This window comes from Drosophila ananassae, chromosome 2R, assembly GCF_017639315.1.
Source record: "Drosophila ananassae strain 14024-0371.13 chromosome 2R, ASM1763931v2, whole genome shotgun sequence".
In the NCBI taxonomy this organism is placed as follows: domain Eukaryota; kingdom Metazoa; phylum Arthropoda; class Insecta; order Diptera; family Drosophilidae; genus Drosophila; species Drosophila ananassae.
Genome location: NC_057928.1, coordinates 15,923,398 through 15,945,528, shown reverse-complemented (window position 1 = coordinate 15,945,528; position 22,131 = coordinate 15,923,398). Strand labels below are relative to the sequence as shown.

At 43.9% G+C, this 22,131-nt stretch overlaps 8 protein-coding genes and 2 long non-coding RNA genes across 13 annotated transcripts; 4 read left to right on the top strand and 6 right to left on the bottom strand.

Moving 5' to 3' along the window:
- Window positions 1-2,085: 2,085 nt before the first annotated feature.
- On the bottom strand, window positions 2,086-3,377 carry LOC6506750 (vacuolar protein sorting-associated protein 26C). Its single transcript, XM_032454932.2, has 3 exons — window positions 3,260-3,377; window positions 2,438-3,206; window positions 2,086-2,373 (listed from the first exon to the last, which is right to left on the bottom strand). Exons 1-3 carry the CDS (start codon window positions 3,317-3,319, stop codon window positions 2,252-2,254), a joined length of 951 nt encoding a protein of 316 aa, XP_032310823.1. The 5' UTR covers window positions 3,320-3,377; the 3' UTR covers window positions 2,086-2,251.
- LOC6502838 (coiled-coil-helix-coiled-coil-helix domain-containing protein 7) lies at window positions 3,375-3,891 on the top strand. Its single transcript, XM_001957274.4, has 3 exons — window positions 3,375-3,496; window positions 3,551-3,649; window positions 3,705-3,891. Exons 1-3 carry the CDS (start codon window positions 3,452-3,454, stop codon window positions 3,816-3,818), a joined length of 258 nt encoding a protein of 85 aa, XP_001957310.1. The 5' UTR covers window positions 3,375-3,451; the 3' UTR covers window positions 3,819-3,891.
- Window positions 3,892-3,942: 51 nt separating this feature from the next.
- LOC6506749 (distal membrane-arm assembly complex protein 2) lies at window positions 3,943-4,911 on the bottom strand. Its single transcript, XM_032454933.2, has one exon. It carries the CDS (start codon window positions 4,858-4,860, stop codon window positions 4,006-4,008), a length of 855 nt encoding a protein of 284 aa, XP_032310824.1. The 5' UTR covers window positions 4,861-4,911; the 3' UTR covers window positions 3,943-4,005.
- Window positions 4,912-5,184: 273 nt separating this feature from the next.
- LOC6493229 (serine/threonine-protein kinase PITSLRE) lies at window positions 5,185-10,434 on the top strand. Of its 2 annotated transcripts, none has more exons than XM_001957276.4 (3): window positions 5,185-5,515; window positions 7,451-9,680; window positions 9,740-10,434. In XM_001957276.4, exons 1-3 carry the CDS (start codon window positions 5,451-5,453, stop codon window positions 10,271-10,273), a joined length of 2,829 nt encoding a protein of 942 aa, XP_001957312.1. In that variant the 5' UTR covers window positions 5,185-5,450; the 3' UTR covers window positions 10,274-10,434. The 2 variants fall into 2 exon arrangements, with proteins under 2 accessions (XP_001957312.1, XP_044570859.1); XM_044714924.1 differs by lacking the exon at window positions 5,185-5,515 and adding an exon at window positions 5,532-6,528.
- Window positions 10,435-10,518: 84 nt separating this feature from the next.
- On the bottom strand, window positions 10,519-11,896 carry LOC6506748 (peroxisomal membrane protein PEX16). The gene is made up of 2 exons (XM_001957277.4): window positions 11,676-11,896; window positions 10,519-11,614 (listed from the first exon to the last, which is right to left on the bottom strand). Exons 1-2 carry the CDS (start codon window positions 11,785-11,787, stop codon window positions 10,707-10,709), a joined length of 1,020 nt encoding a protein of 339 aa, XP_001957313.1. The 5' UTR covers window positions 11,788-11,896; the 3' UTR covers window positions 10,519-10,706.
- Window positions 11,897-12,127: 231 nt separating this feature from the next.
- Window positions 12,128-12,631, bottom strand: LOC116655749. Its single transcript, XR_004310795.2, has 2 exons — window positions 12,361-12,631; window positions 12,128-12,304 (listed from the first exon to the last, which is right to left on the bottom strand). It is a non-coding gene; the product is annotated as an uncharacterized LOC116655749 (long non-coding RNA).
- Window positions 12,632-12,785: 154 nt separating this feature from the next.
- LOC6493230 (peroxisomal membrane protein PEX14) lies at window positions 12,786-14,340 on the top strand. The gene is made up of 3 exons (XM_001957278.4): window positions 12,786-13,013; window positions 13,078-13,386; window positions 13,622-14,340. Exons 1-3 carry the CDS (start codon window positions 12,906-12,908, stop codon window positions 14,048-14,050), a joined length of 846 nt encoding a protein of 281 aa, XP_001957314.1. The 5' UTR covers window positions 12,786-12,905; the 3' UTR covers window positions 14,051-14,340.
- Window positions 14,341-14,962: 622 nt separating this feature from the next.
- On the bottom strand, window positions 14,963-19,942 carry LOC6506747 (mRNA (2'-O-methyladenosine-N(6)-)-methyltransferase). 3 transcript variants are annotated; one of them, XM_014909401.3, is made up of 5 exons: window positions 19,804-19,942; window positions 16,569-18,395; window positions 16,380-16,505; window positions 16,181-16,315; window positions 14,963-16,130 (listed from the first exon to the last, which is right to left on the bottom strand). In XM_014909401.3, the coding sequence occupies exons 2-5, from the start codon at window positions 18,380-18,382 to the stop codon at window positions 15,458-15,460; spliced, it is 2,748 nt and encodes a 915-aa protein (XP_014764887.1). In that variant the 5' UTR covers window positions 18,383-18,395; window positions 19,804-19,942; the 3' UTR covers window positions 14,963-15,457. The 3 variants fall into 3 exon arrangements, with proteins under 3 accessions (XP_014764887.1, XP_044570858.1, XP_001957315.2); XM_044714923.1 differs by lacking the exon at window positions 19,804-19,942 and having other exon boundaries at window positions 16,569-18,729; XM_001957279.4 differs by lacking the exon at window positions 19,804-19,942 and having other exon boundaries at window positions 16,187-16,315; window positions 16,569-18,729.
- On the top strand, window positions 18,896-19,627 carry LOC116655750. Its single transcript, XR_004310796.2, has 2 exons — window positions 18,896-18,993; window positions 19,061-19,627. It is a non-coding gene; the product is annotated as an uncharacterized LOC116655750 (long non-coding RNA).
- On the bottom strand, window positions 19,583-21,776 carry LOC6506746 (trafficking protein particle complex subunit 12). The gene is made up of 4 exons (XM_032453730.2): window positions 21,400-21,776; window positions 20,750-21,334; window positions 20,523-20,698; window positions 19,583-20,461 (listed from the first exon to the last, which is right to left on the bottom strand). The coding sequence occupies exons 1-4, from the start codon at window positions 21,727-21,729 to the stop codon at window positions 20,080-20,082; spliced, it is 1,473 nt and encodes a 490-aa protein (XP_032309621.1). The 5' UTR covers window positions 21,730-21,776; the 3' UTR covers window positions 19,583-20,079.
- Window positions 21,777-22,131: the final 355 nt, after the last annotated feature.

The following is a 22,131-nucleotide window of genomic DNA, read 5'->3' as shown; positions in this document are numbered from 1 at the left end:
GGCCTGGTCGTCGCTTGGAATATATATTTGTATATCGGATGTAAAGAAGTTGGCCAAAATGTCACCCCCTCCGCCCCTGCAATAAGAGAGATGCGGCGATAAAGGCGGAGAACACCGAAATTTTCTTCTAAGTAATTTATGTCAGTACATACAGTGGTTGCCGGAAAATGTCAAGCCCCAAAACATTTCTTGATTCATTAAACCTAATTAATTCAATAAACAGACTTGTGGCTAGGACTAATTATATTTAATACGGTCCATTAAGTTGGCAACTATTATGCATGGGTTAAGCAAGCAAAAAGTGTTTAATCTGTATTGTGTACTTAATACAATTTTAATTAACATTTTCTGGCAACAACAGAAGAGGATTTAAGAAAGTTAGTTAACTTATTTAAATATTCTAATATTTTGATGAAATAAATGTTAATAGTTTTGTTAATATTTTTATACCCCACAGTGGGTTTCTGTTTATGTATTTTCGCCAAGTCACACGTAAAAAGCATTGCAATATGTGTGTATGTATGCGACAGGAGCATCAACAAGAAAAGCCGTATCAGCTTATTAAAGATTTAAAAAAAAAACTTCATGCACTGCAGGGGAAAGCAGGAAATTAATATGCACTTACCGGTCAAACGGAAACAGTGAAAAGCGAGAAAGTAAATTAAGTAAAACAAAAGCATAAGGCAAAAACAAAAGAAAATGGCGCGGTAGAAGCATTAAACCAGGTGACGCTGAAAAGTATGCTAAAAATTAGCTCAGGGAATTTTCCGCGCTAACGATGAATTCCGAATTCTTTTATAGTTTCAAATCGTTTAAATAAATAAAAAAATAATAAAAATAAGTTACACATATATGTTTTTTTTTTAAAAAATAACTCTTTAATATTCATTTAAGATAAATAAATTTAAAAAGAATCTTTGTTTTTGAATTTTACCTTCTTCAAAGATATTAATCGAATATCAAGAAGCAATCAGGTTGCATGGATTTTTTCTGTTTAGCCAGCTGTATGGAAAATTGAAAGATAATAATGGAACGGGATGCGGGATAAAAGGAAAGATGAAGTAACAAAAAAGGGACACTCCTACACACCAATATAAAATACGAAAAGAAATCAATTTCTCATACTCCCTCGCATCAATCACATATGAACTCTGATTAAAAGTAAATCAGGTAAGCAAAAAAAATATTGAAGGGCAATGAAATTGATACGTCTTTGGGCGTATTAATTTATTTACGTTTCATATGCATATCTCCTCATACAAAACATTGAAAACTTGGGGAATATGTAATTTAAAACCAAGTCAATCAAATTTAATCATATTAAGGATATGTTCTTACAACTTCCAATAAGTGTGGACATTTTGTTTAAAATCAAATAATTTTAATATTAAACGTTCCTAATTTTAATTAAGAAAAAGTTTCAATTGTTTATTGTTGAATAAATTAAATCCTAATATTTAAACATATAATAAATAAAGAACCCTTGAATTTCAAATCATGAACGTATTGCGATCCCTTGACCGCCAAACACCCAACACCAACAAGTGCCCACACACATGTGTAATTTATAGGTGGGAGGTGTGGAGGTTTCGTACTTACCAAAAATTTACAGTTGTCCACTTACATTCCACAACCGCAACGCCACCGAATACGCCACAACTTTTGAAAGGCGCACATCAAATTACCAAAGCAATTTCATTTTACGACACTTATCAAACGCTTCACGCTACATGAAACAGCCGGACACTTAATATTACACGATTTTAGGCCAAAAAAAAATCGCATGCGAAACGAAACTACACATTCTAAAAAGCCATTCGCCCGGAAACAGGAAGTTTCCTCTGAAAAACAGATGATCCGGCTGGCGGGCTTTTCAAAGTGTAAAGCTTTTGATAAGGATATAATTATAGAAAATTATGGGGAAATGGAATTTTTTAAACACATTTTAATTTATTCTTTAGCATTACTTTATTTAAAAGTCAAATTCCTTTTGTGGTTTTCCGAATGTCTAAGAATGTGTATTTTTTCAAAATATAATAATAGTAGAGTGTAGAACAACCAATAAACATCCTTTACATATGTAGATTAAGATACATTAAAACATATATTTGCTCTAATACATTTCGTTGCGCTTTTGATGCTTATTTAAACTCGTTAAAAAACATTTTAATTTTTTGAGATTTTCCTTAAACTAGTGAATATTCAAATATGATTTCAAATTTCGAGGTTTCATATTCGACACGGATATTGTTTACCGTCCTGCAGTTGTAGTTTTACTAGGCACAGGACCCGAAGAACGTTTTAAGACTATTTTGAAGTTCTCACTAACCGTGTAATCCTCCTTGAACACCACCACAACATTCAATTCAAACTCTGAAAAGAGAAAAATTAATATTTTAAGAAATTATGAAAGAAAAAGGTCCTTTTAATACTCTACCTATTTTAAAGTTTTTGGTAATAAGTGTGGGGCAGGTAAATAATCTAGGAAGAACCATATAAATGGGTAGCTCAAGTTTGGGCAGGACATTGCCATCGGCAATTTGAATTGTCTGGATTTCGGTGGCATCTTTGGAATAGCCCTCATCGCATCCGCAAGTTTCCACTCGCACCAACTGCATTTCAATAGACTTAATAGCTGCCTCAGTGTGCTGGACTGTGATGCTGCCAGTGATTGGGGTGGTTACACAGGACTCACTGCGGTCCAAGCGCCCTGTGATGAGGAATCTTGGCATGGATAGTCGTTCCTTTGCTGTGGCATTCTTTTGCAACGAATCTGGACTCAAACTGAAAGGTACCGACTTCAGAGCACCTTCACCCAAAGCCGTGGGCTTATATTGCACGCAGAACTGTTGAAGCTTGGTCATAGACTTTCCCAGGAAATTTCTCTTTACAGTGCAATTAAGCTGGTAATTGATATTTATGAAAACGCCATGGTATGTTTCATACAGCATCCGGGGTTCCTTTTTGCAAACCAGGGGCAGTTCAAAGTGAAACTCAGAGCGTCCGGGGCTGAGTTTTCCAGGAGCAGCCAACTCCAGGCTGTTTTGCAGTAGATTAATGGGCTTCACTGAGTTGTAGAAGGCATCGAATAGGCCCACAGTCTTACTGCTAAGCTGCAGGTTCACTATTCCCTCCAGATACAACATAATTCCTTCATGTTTCGTTTCTTGGCTGCATTGGAACTGCACGCAGCCCAAAAGCATGTCCTGTGAATGAAAAATTTAATGAAGAATAAACCAAAAACAAAATATTTACTTACATTTTCATAGTAAACCTTGTTTTCGCGTTTTAATTTAATTTCAAAGAGAAAAGAACTCATCTTTCTTGGCCATAAACAAACGAAACATCTGATATCTATTCTAAACCAAGTTGGCAGCCCAGGCAACAGCTGTCCAACGACAAAACAACAAACAAATTTTACATAAGTTTAAAATATTTCTTTTTTAATCAAATGCCACGAAATCAAAACGCCGAAAGGGATAACCCCTGCCTAAAGGTATCTATTTACCATAAATTGTATATATTTTCCTTAAATGAATCGTAAAAACAGGAACAGGAACTATCTTACAAATGCCTCAACAAAAACAACTTTGACCGGGAAAAGTGCGAAATTTATTTCGCAAACTACAATAATTGCAAGGAGTTTTGGGTAAGATTCTCAATTAAAGTGGGTTTATAATAAAATATAATAAATGATTTTGCAGAACAAAGTGCGATCTGAACGCAGGGCCAAGGGAATAGCTCCTTATCTGCCGCCAATAGAGGAAAGGGATGCCATTAAAGCTGAATACATGAAAGGAAAACCTCAACAAAGCTGATTTATCTTGATATTAACGTATTTCTTGTATAACTTAAACTATACATTAAGAAATTTACTGTCTCTAGCCACAACTTTAACCGACTTTTGCCACTACCCACTTCGACAATTGTAAAAATCATTTTTTCTTTAACAAAATATCTATTTTGGGAAAACCTTGTATATAATTTAATTGCACTTAGACTAATTTAGGTTTCAGTGTGTATAGCATCTGCTCCAACAATCTTTAAGTTCGGTATAGCTTCCTCCAACATGGCTGAAGCCAACTCCATTTCCAATGTAGCTTTGGAATCATCCAGGATTAACAATTTTAGTGTTGGCAGTCGGTAGAGGCAGGATAGTCCATTAATCGTTATATCGGTTCCCGAAAGGTCCAACACCTCTAGGTTTGGATAGCCCCCGCCGGAAATCCTATCCAGACACCAGTCATCAAATGTTTTCACGTTGTGGAAGGACAGAAACTTTAGTGAGCCCAAGCTGCGTATGTTTTCCAGTCCCTCGTAGTACAATGTCATGTTGTCGCAACGCAGAGCCTCCACTTTGAAGCGGGCATCAAACTTGTTAGGCAGGTTGAATTCACCATCTTCCGTGGCTCGATGCCATCGGGAATCGTTAAGGAACTTGGCAGCGCCGCCTCGATAAAGAATAAAATGGGCGGCAGCTAACTCTGCACCCAGGATCTTGTGCCTCTCCGGGATGAACTGTTGCATGTGCCTTTCTATCCGATCCCCGCGATTCTTCCACCACTCCCGCACATTGCTGGGACTGATGTCGATGGGCCGTTGCATCATCAAAATAAAATCAGAGGTCTGCTCGTTGTTTGCAAACAGTTTTAGCTTGCTGCTCCAATCCTCCGGCCTATCTCCAATCGGTGTGCGCCACTTTAGTTTCTGCTTGTCGGTGGCCAATTCCGCTCGAATCCTTTTCACTGTGGCGCTGACCTCCTCCTCCCCAGGCTGGGCTTGGTTTGAGGGCAGGGTAGAGGCCAGGCGTGGGCCACATCGCCTCAAACGAGGCAATTCACGCGACAAGCGCTGCAACATGCTAAAAACTAATTTCTTAAATAAATTCTTCCCGAGAGTTAGAGATGGGAATGTTACATGACATTTACCGTGACTCACGAGGAACATTCTGTTTTCTTGTATCAGTAACTGGCAAAGAAACAATTCCAATCAGTTTGCAAACTATTTGTTTCTCATGAACTATTGAATTTGATTAAAGGAATGGTTTAATTAGGTTTTAAAACAATTCGTCGTACTATCACGATCCCAGCTCTAGGATAAATGAAAAGCGTGTGCGAATCTCAGCAGCTGATACAACAGCTGTTAGGAAACTCGAACCAGGTTGGCAGACCCAAGCCGATGCGACGCCATTTTCTTTTCGAATTTCGAACCTTTTTGTCAGATTTCACAAAACCCAGACAGACAGAATTTGCTGAAGAGCGTGATATACCACCGAAAAACCAAGTGAATTAAATATAAATGCAATAAAATAGCCAGCCAAACGATTAAACCCAAGGCGGCGTGCATTTCGCTTGTCGAACGCTGCAGACGACCGCTGAAAATTACGTGAATCAGCATAAAGCATATTGGCATTTTAATTTGGTGTGAATCCTGCGACACCTCGTGCAAAGATGGTGAATTCGTCTGGCAGCGAAGATGGCCAGCTGCGGAGCCCCAATGATGGGCATTATCACAGGTGTGTATTCCAAATGGGGTCCTCGGAAAACCGAGATTTGGTTTTTCATATGCGATTCTTGAAAAATTGTTGCTGCATACACACGAAGGCTTACATATACACACAAGTGCTGACAGTTTAGCGGGATTTCAAATAATTCTTAGCTGTTTTTTGTCTGTTACCTAAAAAAGTTATTATTATATCTAAAATATTATTTCCTTGTCTAAATTAACAATTAGTTTCAGTATTTTTTTTTTGTTAAAAATTAAATATTTAAAATTATATATTTTACTTTGTTTTTTTGTAAAGCCTTTAATATTCTACCTACAGTGTGTATGTAGCGGCTGAACAATTTTTCGCCAACCATCTTTATCCGTTGACTTTAACGAGTTTTACATGCTAATTCTATAATATCGAAAAATTTGCGTTTGTAAAAAATAAAAAAAAAAAATAAGAAACATTCGCTCCCTCAAAATATCATCCCCAACATACCTTTCGTGCTTGTTTGCTCTATGTTACAATAACAAAAAAAAAAAAAAAGAAACCACAACCAAAAAAATAAGTAAATAAATAGAAAAAACAAACCAATTATTGACGATTAAAATTATTGAATTTCTTGTACCGTTTAATTGACTTGAATTTTTTCATTGCAAATAGGCCAAAAAGTGTGTACTTGTCCCATGACCGAGGCGCGCGATGGCCAACAACAATACCTAATAATAATATCATAATAAATAAAAAAAAAACCAACAAAGCTATTATAAAAACAAAACAAAAAATACCAATACAAAAAATGAAAGCAATATGCAAAATTCGAGTTTAAAAGTGGCGACGGGAGACAGAGCATCTCCATTTCCATCTCCAGGCAGGCCGGCAGGCTGGTGGAACGAAAGAAATCTTCTCAAGCCATCGACGCTAATCTCGCTTGACCCGCTCGCTGACTAATATAAATGTGTTTCGAGATTCGGATTGAGAGATCAGATCAGTAAATATGCTACGAACCGATCTCGCTCATGGCCTATGGGCTGCTGGCGGTAAAGTGTAAACTGTAATCCAAGTCAACAAATATCACACACAATATTGTACTATCTTTGCTAATGCCTCTTTCCAAGTCCTGTCTGAATACTTTTCGTGTCTCTTTGTCTCCCAACAAACAAAAGATAGCTCCCATTCCCAGCAGGTTGCGCAGTCAGTCGTGTAAGTGTTTGCATTTTACAGTCCACCCCTGGGAGTCTCGAGTCCCGAGCTCCAAGCTCCAAGCTCCGAGCTAGCTCTACGGAACAGTTTAGCCCTAGACCTGGATACCCCGGGATACAGGGTAAGTACTTCTTTTGATTGCACTCTAGAGTGGATCGATTTCGCTTTCCTGGAAGGAACTGGAGGTACATACTACATACTACTACTGTAAATTAACTTAAAAAATATTTAGATTTATTTTCTTTACAAATCATAAGCCTAACTTGTGTAATTTTAGAGTCTAGAGAGTACCATGCCATCTCCATTCTTATAAAAAATTTCAAATTTGTATATGCCTCAAGAAATCGAACCACTTTATTTTACTCGTTGCTGCTCGGACGGACATTCATTAGCAGAGTCTGAGCAGCTCTGATCCGATTGCTTCAAAGAAACACCTAACTATATTCCGTTGAAATACTGCACAAATCTTTCTGTATTTAATCTTGAAAGAATTCCAGAGCTAGCCGGAACTGATCCGACGAGGCGGCCCAGGGGTCAGTGTAAAATGTAATCAGCAACAACGACTGCAGCAATGTGCAACCTGCAACGTGGAACATGCAACAAGTACTCCATGATGGTCAGAGAAGTGCCTGGTCAACTGGGACAAGGGTCACGGGTCACGGGCACGGTCAACTTCAGGCATCGGTCCAGAATCATCAGCAGATGGGACACCACATATAGCATGACACCATAATTTTGGACTTTCTTTCTTACTTTTAGCGCTGGTGAGGATGAGGAGCACGAGGCGGACGCCGATTCGCTGTACATACAACCACCGCAAGCGAGCAGGGAATCGGGATCCGGTTCGAGGAGAGAGAAGAAGAAACATTCCCGCGAACGCCGGCGTCACAAGGAACGGGAGAATGTGGGTGGAGGCGGGTTAGAGCGCGATCATCGTTACGATTATCGGACCAGGGAGGATCATTACCACCAGCACCACCACCGAGAACGTGTCCACCATCTGAGTCACGCCTATCACTACCAACAGCCGCAGCCGGGCCAGCAGCAACAGCCGCCGCCGCCGCTTCCTGCCATCAACTACGCCCATCACCACCACCATCATCAGCAGCATTTAACCGGAGCGAGAGCCGCTCCCCGTGGCGACTACCATTCCTATCCGTCTAGTTATCATTCAACCAGTCGGCACGCGGACTATCCCATGGAGGAGCCTCCGCGCCGAAGCAGCAAGTACGTGGAGAGCAAGGATGCCGAAAGCCTCGAACAGGATCTGCGCTCCAGGCTGTTAAAGAAGCGACACAACTACGTCAAGGACTACGAGACGGAGGAAAACTATGAGCGGGGCGATAGGGACAGAGAGCGGGAGCGAGACCGGGAACGGGAACGAGGCCGTAAGGAGCGGGACCGAAGTGCTCGAGCCCACAAGCAGAGCCGCCATGACCGTGTGATCGAGCTGCTCGACAGTCCCGATGCGGAATCACAGCATCAACAGCACAAGTCGCATCGCAAGTGGCGCGAGGAAGCAGAAGTCAGTCGCCGGAAGGTAACCGAAGATCCGGAGCTATCGGCACGGAGGGAGAAAATGCTAGCCGCCGAGCGGGAGAACCGCCAGAGGAAGCAGAACGCTCGTGAGGAGTTGGAGGCCCGACGAGAGCTTCTGCGGGAGCGGAACGAGCACAGCGATGCACTGAGTCCAACGGCAGTAGCTGCCAGTGTCACGGCGGGCTTGAATATTGTGAAGAGGAAGTCCAAGGACAGCTACGACCGGGACATCAAGCACAAGAAGCGACGCGAAGAGGTGGAGGTGATTCGCGACGATGATGAGGAGAGTGAGGAGAGCGACTCCAACGAGGAGGAGCGCGAAGAGGACAGCGCTGAGAGCGAGAGCGAATCGGGCAGTGACGAGAGCTACGCCAGCAAAAAGAAGAGCAAGAGAAAAGCCAAGACACAGGCCGTGGACGATGACGACGAAGATCTGCCCCTGCCCGACAGCCCACTGAGCGTTGGCGAACTGTACAAGTCGCCAAAACAACGCCCGCGCTCCCGTTCCGCTAGCTCCAAGAGCAGCTCCCAGTCCAGTCGCAGCAGCCGCTCTCGATCTCGGTCTAGGAGTCGCAGCAGCATCGAGGATGAGGAAGAAGATCAGCGGGCAGCATCTCCCAGCAGCAGCACTCGCAGCGAGGAGCGTGGCATGGCCCAGCAGGTTGAGGAGAAAAGCGACGAAAAACTCAAGGAACGAGCTCAGAAATCTCTCGAGGATCAGCCGCCCTGCGACGACAAAGGTGTGCCGCTCCCCAACTACTATCCCGGAGTGCAGGGCTGTCGGTCGGTGGAAGAGTTCCAGTGCTTGAATCGCATCGAGGAAGGCACCTACGGAGTAGTCTACAGAGCCAAGGACAAACGAACCAATGAGATTGTGGCGCTGAAGCGCTTGAAGATGGAGAAGGAAAAGGAAGGCTTCCCCATCACATCCCTCAGAGAAATCAACACGCTGCTCAAGGGCCAGCATCCGAATATCGTTACTGTGCGTGAGATCGTAGTCGGCTCCAACATGGACAAGATCTTCATTGTTATGGACTATGTGGAGCATGACCTTAAGTCGCTAATGGAGACAATGAAGAACCGCAAGCAGAGCTTCTTCCCGGGCGAGGTCAAGTGCCTCACACAGCAACTTTTGCTGGCGGTGGCCCATCTCCATGACAACTGGATTTTGCATCGCGACCTGAAGACCTCCAATCTCCTACTGTCCCACAAGGGTATCCTCAAGGTGGGCGACTTTGGATTGGCACGCGAGTATGGCTCGCCGATCAAGAAGTACACATCGTTGGTGGTAACGCTATGGTATCGTGCCCCGGAGCTCCTCCTCTGCTCGCCGGTCTACTCAACGCCCATCGACGTGTGGTCGGTTGGCTGCATTTTCGCCGAATTCCTCCAGATGCTGCCCCTCTTTCCGGGCAAGACCGAAATCGATGAACTGAATCGGATATTTAAGGTAAGAGATATCTCATTAAATACTAAATTCCATTACTTACTTGGTGCTCTCCTTTTCAGGAACTTGGCACTCCCAACGAGAAGATCTGGCCCGGCTACACTGACCTGCCGGCAGTGAAGAACATGCTGTCGCAAAACTCACAGTTCACCGAATATCCCGTCTCGCAGCTGCGCAAGCACTTCCAGGAGAAGACTTCCGACATGGGCTTGTCGCTCCTTCAGGGCCTGCTCACCTACGACCCGAAACAAAGACTGACAGCCGACGCGGCCCTGAAGCACACCTACTTCAAAGAGCTGCCCCTGCCCATCGATCCGTCTATGTTCCCCACCTGGCCGGCCAAGAGTGAGCTGGGCGTCCGCAAGGCGCAGGCCTCCTCGCCAAAGCCGCCGTCGGGTGGTTCGCAATTTAAGCAGTTGGGACGGGATGAACCCATCGTTACGGGACCGGGTAACAAGCTATCCTCCGGCATCATTACAGGGAACAAGAAGAGCCACGGTGCTGGGGCCTCGTCGGCTAGCACGGGATTTGTACTCAATGCTGGACTCACCCAGCGTCAACTGGCCATGGGACCGGGATTCAGCCTCAAGTTCTGATTCGAATTCGAATTCGAATTGGGGCTGGGATTGTGTGTGTTTTTTAGCCAATTACGATTAAGATTAAGTGTTATGTATAGTTAGTGATGTAAGTAAAAAATTTCGTTTAATTGTATGTGTATAAATATTGTTCCATATATAATTTAAAAAGCCATACAAAAGCAATGTTTTTTGATTCGAAGGCCGGAAAGTCGGTTGGGCCAATATACTTAATCGGATTTTTGGGTGAATAAATTAAATAATCATTTTAATTGGCTATTTATTTTTATTCAACATTTATATAAAAAATATTTCGTTTTTCAAGAGGTGATGTTGTGATGTTCTTAGAATCGTAAATGGATGAATTCCCCCCGACAGTATAAGCCCACCCTAGACCCCACATCCTGTAACTTTAAAACTTAACCTATGGAAATACTCTCTGCATGTGATTTCTCTAAGTGGACCACAGATAGAAGTATGTGCTTTGCCACGTTGGAATGTAGTCCTTGAGGGGTCCGGCCACCACCTTCGTAATGGGAATGGTATTGGCCAGCAAGTCGAGTATCCTCTCCAAACGCGACTTGGTGAAGCCTTCGTAGAACGGAGAGCGGGCCAAATAGTAAAGAATGTTGATGCAGCGCCTACTGAGCTCGAGCTTCTGCTGCTTGGACATCAGATCACGGTGCTGGCGGTACAGGTGGATGCTATACAGATCCACTGAGAGAGCTACAATGTACTGCTTCCAGCTGCGCCGTCCGAACAAGCCCATGGCGGCCAGGTGAATCAGCGGCTTTGAAATGTACAGGTACTCGGCTTGGACCAATTCCCGCGGAATCTGAGTCTTTACCGCTTCATTGTTTTCCACGTGGAGCTTAAAGTCCCGATACTGCAGCGGCGGAGCACCTTCTACTTTGCGAATCAGACGACCGGAGCGCTTCAGCTGAAAGGTTATGGAGTGCTGAGATTGGGGAGTAACTTCGCTGGGTGCCGACACCTCGCTCGATTTCTTGGCAAGGGCTCTGCGATTAAGAGCTGCAATCGGAGGTGAGGTGATTATATCCGCTGTAGAGTGCTTCAAGATAAACAAACGGCCGGCCGCCTTGAATGCCTGGATCAGCGCTATCACCAGCCACTTGCCCGTCTGACCGAACAGCCGGCGCGCCGATATCTCGATGAACACCTCACTGTACTCGAGCGTCGTCAACATGACCTTTAGACGGTAGCAAAGTTTCGACTGCATCCGCACCACCGAGTTCTCCTTGGCATGGCGCGCCCTTTCGATGATCCGATCGTTGTAGAACACCAGCATGTTGGACAGAGTGTAGACCATCTCACTGACCACGTTTGAGCTGGATATGCGTCCTGGAAGCAGTCAAAAAATTGCATCACCTGAGCCTTATCTGCCATGATTTATGAATACTACCAGCTATGAAGTAGGAGACCCACTTGGCAGTGGTCTCGAAGTCGCCCACCACGTCTGGGTTTTTGGCCACCCAAGCCTCGTAAGCCTTCAGCAAGCCCTTCAGGGAGTCCATTTCGTAAAAAAGATTTCGTAAAACGTCTGTGGTTCGGTGATCGAGTCTAATAAATACAGAATGTGCGGCTGAAGGTAAATCAAATGTTGCAGCTCTGGAGTTCAGAACGCGTTAGGGGATTTTTAATAGCGAGGATTTCCATTGTTAGCCGATAGTTTTGTTTTAGAAATATTTAAAAATAATATAGTTTTAGGACTTCTCGGAGCGGTTTCGGAAGAATTTTCAAAGTATAAATGGAAATATTTATGCAATAATTATATTTTTTAATATAAAATATTTTCCACATCTCTGTTATCACTTAAGATAGTAGTTGGGACTTCCCCGATAAAAGAGACACATATTTATCTATTTTATTCCAACATTTTTTTTAATGTCACATTTTTAGAAATTTTAGATAAAATTAAGGCTTAAAGTTTCCTTGTCTTCGGGTCATTTTTCCGAGCGAGGATTCGTTGATTGTAGTTTGTTATCAAATTTTTTGAAACCATGACCATAAAAGCCACTGACGAAACGTTTCCTGAAAATACAAAGAGTTTTTATTGAATTTAACTATTTTAAATTTAATTCTGTTACCTGAGAAATAAAGGGTCACCCACTTTAAAACCTCTTTCAAATCCCCTGCCAGAGTTGGGTGATCGGCCACCCATTCTTCGTAGGCATCCTGAATTTTTTAAGTTCTGAACGAATATTTTTACTAAATTCTGCATTAAAGAGTTCTTTATTTTCCCAATCAACAATACTTGACATTTTTTTGTATTAATTCTAGCAAATTTGATTTACAAAAGATGTAAACAAACAACAATATTCTCCTAGGGATGGACAAGTGGCATGTTTTTTTTTTACTACTAAAAAAATACTTCATTTTAATCTTGAATTATTTAATTAATTTGTATACAGGACGCATAAATTGGTTTAAACCCGCTTTCAAATTAATCAACTTTTTTAAATTTTAAATATCCGATTTATAATCTCCACTGATTCCTTGACGCGTTAGGGTATTTCCTACCTCCCGCACACCTTTGTTTTTGGGTTTGTGATTAGCGAGCGAAGTGCGACTGATTCTGGGGTCGTTCCGTTCGGATTTTACTGACAAAATTGAATTAAGAGTCGATATACAAATGTCCGGAAACAACACGGACACTGGCGACACCACAGCCATCATGTCAAGCACGTCCTTGCAGAAGGATTTCGAGGCGGGCGAGGACCAGTTGCCCCGCGAGTCTCTGGTAAGGCGCTCTTTGATGTAACCCCCGCGAGTTTTGTCTAATCTATAATCCACTTTAAACGCAGATAACGACTGCAGTTAGCTTTCTACAGAACACCAAAGTGCGCCACACTACTCTTATCCAGAAGCAGCAGTTCCTGCGGTCCAAAGGTCTGACTGCCCACGAGATCCAGCTGGCCTGCGAGCGGGCCGGCGTCTTCACCCAGGATCCCAATAATTTTAATCCGAATTCCAATCCCAATACGGTCATCAGCATCGGGTCCCAGCTACAGGCCCTGCAACCGCAGCCATCCGCCTTCAACCGGATCCGGGAATTGATCCACTCGGCCGCATTATTCAGTGGAGTGGTGTACGCCGTCTACCTCTTCTGGAAGGTGAGTGTTTCAGCATAACAGAAGAGTCCAAAGATCATTTATCTTCTTAAATTGATGTGGCTGACTTGGAAATATGAAAACTTAAAACAACTGTTTACGCCCCGTGAAAGGTGGAATCATTTTTTACGTTCTTGAAACGTCTTCCTAATGATCACCTTTGTTTAAATGATTTTTAGCGCTTTTGTTCTAAGTAATGAAATAATTGAAGACCTGTGACTCACGACTTTATTTTCAGAAATACATTGCTCCCTACCTGTTTGGCAAGCCGAAGAAGAAGCCCGTGGACGAGGTGCTGGACGACATAGACCGGAAGGTGGAAACACGGACCAACGAGCTCAACAAAGAGATCTCTGCAGTCAAGGATCTGATCACCAGCCAGCAGCGGGATCATGCCCAACAACTGAACCGGGAATTCAGCAACTTCCGCAGCGATCTCGATGCCATCAAAGGACTCCTCCTGAACAGAAAACAGTTCGCAGGGCCGGTGGCCCCTCTGTCAGTGCCATCCATTCCCGCCTGGCAGCTGGCGGGCTCGCCGCATCATCACCATCGCCATAGCCAGTCCGATGACAATGAGAAGGGCGACGATGCTGGCTCGGGATCTGGGTCATCGGAGACGGAGGTGGTGACCAAAAACAGTGACTCCAGCCTGGAGATCATGTAATGTAATAAGTGGACGAGGCTTGCGATGCAGATGGCATATAGTTGAGCCATATAGGATCGTTTTGTAAATTGATTTCTCCCCTGAATGCCTTTGAGACTTTGGTTTTTTGCTTTGCGTTTATAGCATTTAAGTTTTCTTTATAGTCAACAGCTAATCCATATCCAAAATTACATACACACACATTCACATATACACTCTTATGCGATACGATGTCTATATAATATAATAATAAAAAATGTTTACATAATAACAGGTTTGAATTAAAGAAACTGTTTGATTAAGCGCAAAAATGCTTCTTTTTAGTTGATACATATGGGGTGTGGGTTGTGGGTTGTGGGTGGCGGCATATTCTTTTAGTTTATTACTTTAGGCTTAAATGTTAATTGGTTTCTAAAAATGTTGCCGAGTGCTACGTTCTATAAATTGGCTAAATTCCCATTAGTTTGGTTCAAGAATCGGCCCAGAGTGGAGTTCTCATTCAGACAATCTTATTGGTTTAATTAATTGTTTTTTGTTTTTTTTTTTTTTGTGCGGTGCGTAGTTATGATTTTGTATTAATTACAAACTTGGTTCTCTGCGCAATCCGTATATCTCTTAGTTTTAACTTTCTTCTCTACTTACGTTAAGTTTGTATTGTTTTCTTTTTGTGTATTGATTTGTACAGGCGATAATTTAATATTTAGTTAATCGTGTTCCATAATTCTTTAAAAGTAATTGTATCCTAGTACGTTAATAGTCTCACAAAAGATTGTTAAGGGCATATAGTTCGTTTTCAAAAATGTATATTTATTTAAATTTGTTTTTTATTTAATTATATTTATTTATTTTCTTCGAATGGAAAACCATTGTGAACCTAAAACATAAGGATAGAGGAGAACCAACACACTACCCACACTGAGTATGCATACTAAGTCTTTTGCTGGGTAGCTCGGGGGAGCCCTTCTTTATTGGGCATCCTGGTTACATACGATAATCTACGGCCACGCCGGAACTATCAACTATTTCAAATAAAATACAACATATTTACAATTAACTTTAACTTGCGAACAGGGCAATACCAGCAGCCAATGGCCAAGAAATGTGTAATTTTAAAAACTAAAGCCTTGGAAAAAAATATGTATAGATGTTTTTTTTTTTTAAGAAAATATTGCGTTGTCTTCAATGTTCTGATCCGAACTTTCAGATCAGAAACACATCACGATTGCCAACTGATGAACCGGTTTAAAAAATATAAATGGAAAAGGCTCCTCTGGAAGAGCACTCTTTCAAACAGGAGAAAGTAATTAGGTGCCTTATGTATCCCTAAATTATGCTAATAGAAGGAAACACAACTAGTGGCACCAGGCCCGAAATAGTGTAATAGATAGTGTAGAAAAAATAGACTCCTCTATGGATTGCTGATCCAGTTTAGACGGCTGAATTAATGACCTGTGCCTGCGAAGAGGCTGTGCTGCTAATGCTAGTCGCTTGGCCGAACGCTGACCCAGCTCCAGACGCTGCGGATGTGCTCGCCGTGGCCGTTATACTGACCGCCGCCGACGTAGCCGATGACCCACCATCCGGATAACCACCAGAGGCCGGCGCCGGTGACAGTGACATGGTCGAGGACGACGGCGAGGAGCAATCGCTCTGAACACTCATTGTGGGAGAGGCGGCTACCAGATTGCTGCTACTTGAAGTGTTGCTGATGGTAGGCGGGAACTGTGGTGGCGGATTGCCGGTGGGCGTGTGGGGTGACAGCGGCGATGTGGTCGACGGCGACGGACTACTGCTCGTGCTTGTTGTAATAGCTGCCGAGGAGCTATTGCTACTGATGCCACTGCTGGTCGTCGGTGTTCCCAGTATAGAATTCACCGATGTGGAAGGTGGTGTGGCTGTTAACGGTGACTGCTGGCTGGGAATCACTCCAGATGGGGCTGCAACGGCTGCGGCACGTTCACGCTCCCTGTCCCGCTGGGGACGAAATGCTTCGCGCAGCGCTTCCACTCGATTCTCGTTGGGTCCCCAGCGGGCGTAGCCAGCGCTGTTCTGCAGCCACACCACTTGGGTGCCCTGCATGCACTTCACCAGCACGTCGGACCTGCAAGGACTGTATTAGAATGATCTTTATGATGGCTGTAAGATAATCACATATACTTTTGCATCATGTGCTGGTAGCCGTGCCTGTATTCGTGCGCCATTCCCAGTACCACCATGGACCGTCGCTTGTACATGCTATCATCCAGCTTCGATATACTCTTCCACTCCGGTAAAAAGACAATGAAGCTGGTGATGGAATCAAATATTAGTATTCATTTTTTGTTGTTTGGGATGGAGGTTAAAGCCTCACCTTAAAGGCTCCATTGTGTCGGTAAGCAGTTTGTCGATGTGCATCAAGGAGGCCTCTATTAGCTCCTCACAGTGCGGAGGATTCACTTGGAACGACCCCGAAACGGGCTTGAAATCCAAGAAGGGTCTATAATTAAAAGGATTTAAATCAGTTTAAAGTTAGACGATGGAAATTTCGTGTAGTCCCTACCCTCGGGATCCGAAGTAGGCATCCGTATCGGCAAAGGCTGAGCAGTACTGCCGGAAGTAGGAGTTGAACGGCGAGGCAAAGCACTCGAAGCTCACTCCGAAGTGGCGGTGCAGGCACTCAAAAACTGGAACCGGCAATGCGGCCTGGGTTAGCTCCGCCTCCTGGGACGAGTTAAGGGCATTGCCCAAGAAGGTCTGATACCTTTTAAGAAGACACCACACCCGTCCGATGAACAGATCGAACTTTTTATCGTCGAAGCAGTTGTGTCGATACAGCTGCTCCAGCTTTTGCAGATAGGTGAGGTTGATGTACTGGGCATCCGGCTGGTTTATGGTGGCGGGAGTATATTTAATGATCATGTGGTCGCGATCCTGCAGATACTCGATCGCTGGCATTCGCGGCGATGGAACGGCAAACTGGATGGGGTAGCACCACACCTTCTTCAAGTGGGGCGGCGGCGGCGGAGGTGTCGGTTCCGGTATTCCATGCTCCTTCAACAGCTGTAGATGACGTTCGCGAATCTTCCGGGCATGGTCCGCCGAGTGATGGTAGATCTTGACGCAGAGCGTCTCCACCGAGCTCTTGACCGTCTCCACCAGATGCGGCTCACATTGGCGCTTCAAGTGGGCCAGACGATCCTGGAAATCCTCGTAGCTGGCCCCCACGGTGCGTCTCAGCCACTGGAAGGTGTCCTCCACATTCCACTTGACCACCTTTTTGGACTCGGCCGGCGCCGATCGGGATTCGATGATCTGCTTAGCTGCCTCTGCGTAGCGGGATAGCTGCTTCCGGGCATCCCCTGTGAACTTCGGCTTGACAATTTTAATCGGTATATCCGACATGATCTCCCGGTACATGGAGCTGGATATCTCGGGAAGGCAACTGCTTGGCAACAGCGGATCGCACCCGGTATCGATGACCTTGCGCTCCATCAACCAACGATTGAAGGAATCCCTCGGCGCTTTGATGTTCTCCCTTCGCATGCAAAGGTCCTCGTAGGTTTTTAGAAGCTTCATGCTGAACGCCGCCCGCAGTGCCTCAATCTCCGGATGCGGTTGCGGTAGCAGGGTTGGAGGGCGCTCCACAATTACCGCATTGGTGCACACCTCCAGGTCCCAGGGTCCAGCCAACACAAACTTCTTCATTGGCGGCCCACCGCCCACGTGATGCTGGTGATTCGAATGGATGTGCATGTCGTCCGAGGGCCTCCGCTTCAGATGATGGTGTTGCTGCTGCTGTTGATGCATATTCGGGGTCGTGGGTGTGGAACCACCAGCATGACAAATGCCCAACGGATCGGTGAGCGGATCAAAAGGCCTAGTTCCGGGCATCTCCCATAGGGATTCTCCGGTAACTTTATTCCAGTAGTATGGACGATTCTCTCGCTTGGACCAGAACTTGCGCCAGCCCTGATTCACCAACTCCGCAGTGAGTTCCTCGCCATATCCTCCAGGCCCCAGGGTAGGTGGTCCTTGGGGCGTGTGTGCCATCGTCTCCAGCGGAGAGGGAGCATGGGTTTTTGTTGGTGTCGATGGAGAGGAGCAGCTGGCGACCGGTGAACTGCCCGCCCCAGTTCCTGGAGCGTCCGACATTATGGGTCCGGTGACCGTGGGAGCTCCTGCCGTCGGCGAGGGCGCAATGTTATTGGAGCTACTGGCCGTCAACTGATCCCAGGCACTCTGCGACGCCGCGGAGGTGCTGGCCACAGCTGGCGAGGATCCCATTCCTGGGGTACCCGTCGACGCAATCACAGAACTGGCCAGGCCCCCTGCTCCCGACAGGTTGTGCAGGTTGCTATTGTTGTTGGCCGCCATTCTGTGCGCTAATCTGCCAGAAAGAGGTAAACAATAACAAATGTTTACAAAAGTGAGAGAGTAAGTCGGGCAGAGAGAGAGAAAGAGAGAAGGCGGAGCGAAGATACTCACAAAACAGAGTCTGTTTAACAGAGATGGCACTTTTCTCATTTAAATATTATAATTTAATTAAAATTAAGTTAAATTTTTACTATAAAGTAGGATTATGATTAAAGGGAAAAGTTATGCAATATCCTAAATTTATCATCTCTGAATTTAAATAAATTTCAAAATTATTATCTTATTATTATTATTTTTATAACTTCAAATAAAGCCAGGAATTCTTAAATAATTATTTTTATTAAAACTTTTATTTTAAAGTATTTAATATTTTTAAATACTAAATAAAGTTTCCTCTCAGTTATCCTTTTTTTCACTAAAATGTATAGTTCAGAAGAGAAATCATAATTTAGCCGGAAAAAAGCCAACAGCGCTCTGCTAACGGCAGATAATGAAATCGAAGAAACCACCACCGGAGAGCTATAACTGGCGTTATAGTCGAAGCAGTCGAAAACGACACTCAGCGAAGCGAGATCGGGGGCGCGCACGACGTTATGCGTGTGGATCGTGGGGTTAGTAGGGAAATCAGTGTTTCAAATTTGGACTTCCTAGTCCAATGGAATTTTTTGATATTTCTAGAGATTGGGATGAAATCATTCCAATGTTGCATCCCCACCCCCCCAGCTTTAAAACAAAAACAAACTTTGGCGCATGGACCGAAAAAAAAGAGAGCAAGAGAGGAGAGAGTAACAAATGACAACAACTCTCTCTCGTACGAATGAGAAATCAAAACAAATTGCAAAAGAATAGAGATTTTCCGACGTCTCCTTTGCCTTGCCTTCGCTGGGTTATGTGTATATGTTTTGACGAGCGTGTACCTAAGCGTATGCGCACCGCCACAGGCGGACAGAATGGAAAATATACAAAATTATTTGCTGCACTCGAACACACCGATTCACAGGCATACACTTGGCACTCTTTCGAGAGTGCAGTATGCATTATGCACGCTATAAACAATTGCGGAAAAAAATAGCACTTGGTTTCGTGGCCCCCGTTGGCTGATGGCTACGTCATAGCACTAAAATAATGGCGCGCTTTTTTTTTTACAGCACACACATTATAAACAAATTCGCTTAAATTAAAGAAAAAAACCATAATCAATTAAGTTTTGCGAGTATCATTTAATTTAGAACAATTTGCTAGGGAGCATTCGCATTCAGATCAGTGTTACAGCCAGAATAAACAACATTCTGAGTGCAACGAAAATTTCTCTACACTTTCTTTTTGTAGGCACGGCACATCAATATTTTCCATTTTATATACGCCTGCTATGCCTGGCATCATCGTGTGGCCATATATCATTAAAACGCCACAAAACTCACCTAGTTTCAACTATCCTATTCAGATAAACACACGCTATGTGTTTGCAAACATTTAGGAGTGCTCTGTGCGCACGAATTCCCGCGATTTTCAACAGAAATTTGTAAATAAATTCTTCTGAAATTCTTTTTCAGCGACGAAACGGGGCAGTCGATTTGAGATGGCCTTCCTTGCGATTCTCTTTGCGCAGGGGTCTATCGATAGGTAACTCCGCAGGGCTGCTATCAGTGAGGGTTATCGATGATTGTGTGGGTGTTTTGGAATGTAACTATTTATTTTTAACTCATAGCTTGCAGCTTAAGGCAAATTTCTATGCTAATATTGAGATCTGGCTTGAATCTATTGATAAGGCGCAACAAGTTGAATTTTTTCGCTTTTGAATTGTTCGATTCCAGTTCGTAGAGGGTGGAAAGGTTGACCAGCAAGCTTTCGTTCAGGGATTTTTGTGGGTTCAGGTTGATGGCGCGCTCGTAAAGATTTATTGCGTCCTTCAGCTTTCCGGCGTACAACAGACAGACTCCCATGTTGTTCAAAATCATTGTGTTGCCGGAGTCCAGGTGAAGCGCTTTTTGGAATATCACATACGCCTCTGGAAAATCGTTTTTGGCCACTGCTATCAGACCTTTGTCTACCAGGTCTCGAAGGTCGGGTGTGGTGTTTCTATTTCAAATCAGAAGAATCTTTTGATAAACTTTTTATATTCATAAAACATACAACTTACATTTCCCGCAGCCTTCTCGAGACGGCAAACTTCTGCTCGGCTCCGAAAATATCACCAATCTGAAGATAAATTCGCCCCCAGGCGGAGTACAATGCCCGCTGATTCTCCTTGCTCAGATTGGAACGCTTTAGGAGAGTGCCCTCCATTATGTCGTCAATCATACTGAATTTTTTCATCTAAAATTTATGGTTGAATATATAGCGTTATAGTATTTTAATAAACCTTACCATTAATCCGCAATTAATGATTGAATGCAACACTCTTTCGCATCGTCTTTGCCAAAACTCCTCCGCCGTCTTATTTCTCTGCTGAATGTAGTGCTCCTTGATCTCCCTGCTGGTCACGTGCAGCTCTGAAAGCCTGTCCAACGCTATGTGGGGTTTCCCCATGTAAATGGGCAGCTCTGCAAGCAAAAGTCGGAACGAAAAGCAGGCAATAGACCCGCTCTTGCCGTTATACATTTCCGGATAGAAATCATAGAACACGTCGGGACTGCTGAGCTGCCCGAAGGGTTCGGCCTCCGTGTTAAGCAGTTCAAATTCTCCCAATTTGGCCAAGAGCGCCAAGCGGGTGAACCACAGTTGCAGTGAGTGAGGAGAGTGCTTGGCCGGCTGACCAGATCTTCCGTATCCTTGGCCATAAATGGTCAGCAGGCGACCGGTCAAATTAACAGCCGTTCGATAGCAACCCGCCTGGATCAAGGTTCTTAAGCCGCGTTCATCCTGGGTAACGTCATCCACTAGAAGTATCTTGCGGTAGGCCAACTCAGATTCTCCCAGGTGCTGTGTAACCGCAACAACAATGGGATCAGGCTGGAATGAGGAATAAATTGTAAAAAAGAATGCATTTTTGTGAAAATTCTACTTTTCTTGGCTACCAAATCGTTTTGCAGGTGGATACCCGGCATTATAAGTTTTCCCGTCTCATTTTCGGGGGGCAGCTCCCACAAGTTTCGCACATCGTCGCTGACTTTTATGAAATCCGCTGCCTCCACCTCAGGAGTCTCCACATATTCGGGTGGCTGGAAAAATCCGGAGAACGTAGTGGACATCATGTTGCTACTGGCGCTGGCGCTGGCGGAACTGCCCGGCGAACTGCTGTCTGCCGGTATCTCCTTCGGCTTTTGTTTGTTAGTCAGCTCATCAAAAAAACTAGGCGGATCGTTAGCAAAATACTCGCTGAGATTAGATTTATTTTTATTTGACATTTCTTGTTTTACTTTTGGTGCTAAAATCAGTGTGACCTTCACAACCTTTATCGTCAATAATAGGAAATATCGATATCATTAATAAGATCTATCGATTCTACTTTTATATGATTTATCAGTTTCATTTATCGATTCTCCCCCGTCTCCAATGTTATTATGTTGGCGCGCAAAAAAGCTGTTAAAGGATGAATTTGAATATTAAAATAAAATTACGAAATAAAATCCCGAATGTTTCTCGAGATCAAGTATGGAATCTAAGTTCCAATAAATCGTTTCGATATTCTATTAATTTTCTAAGATTTCCAATAGTCGAGGCCTTCCCATTGCTTAAAATCATGGTACATAATTTTTAAATTCAGGGAAATTAAGGATACATTGAGTTCTCCTTAGAAACTACAAATA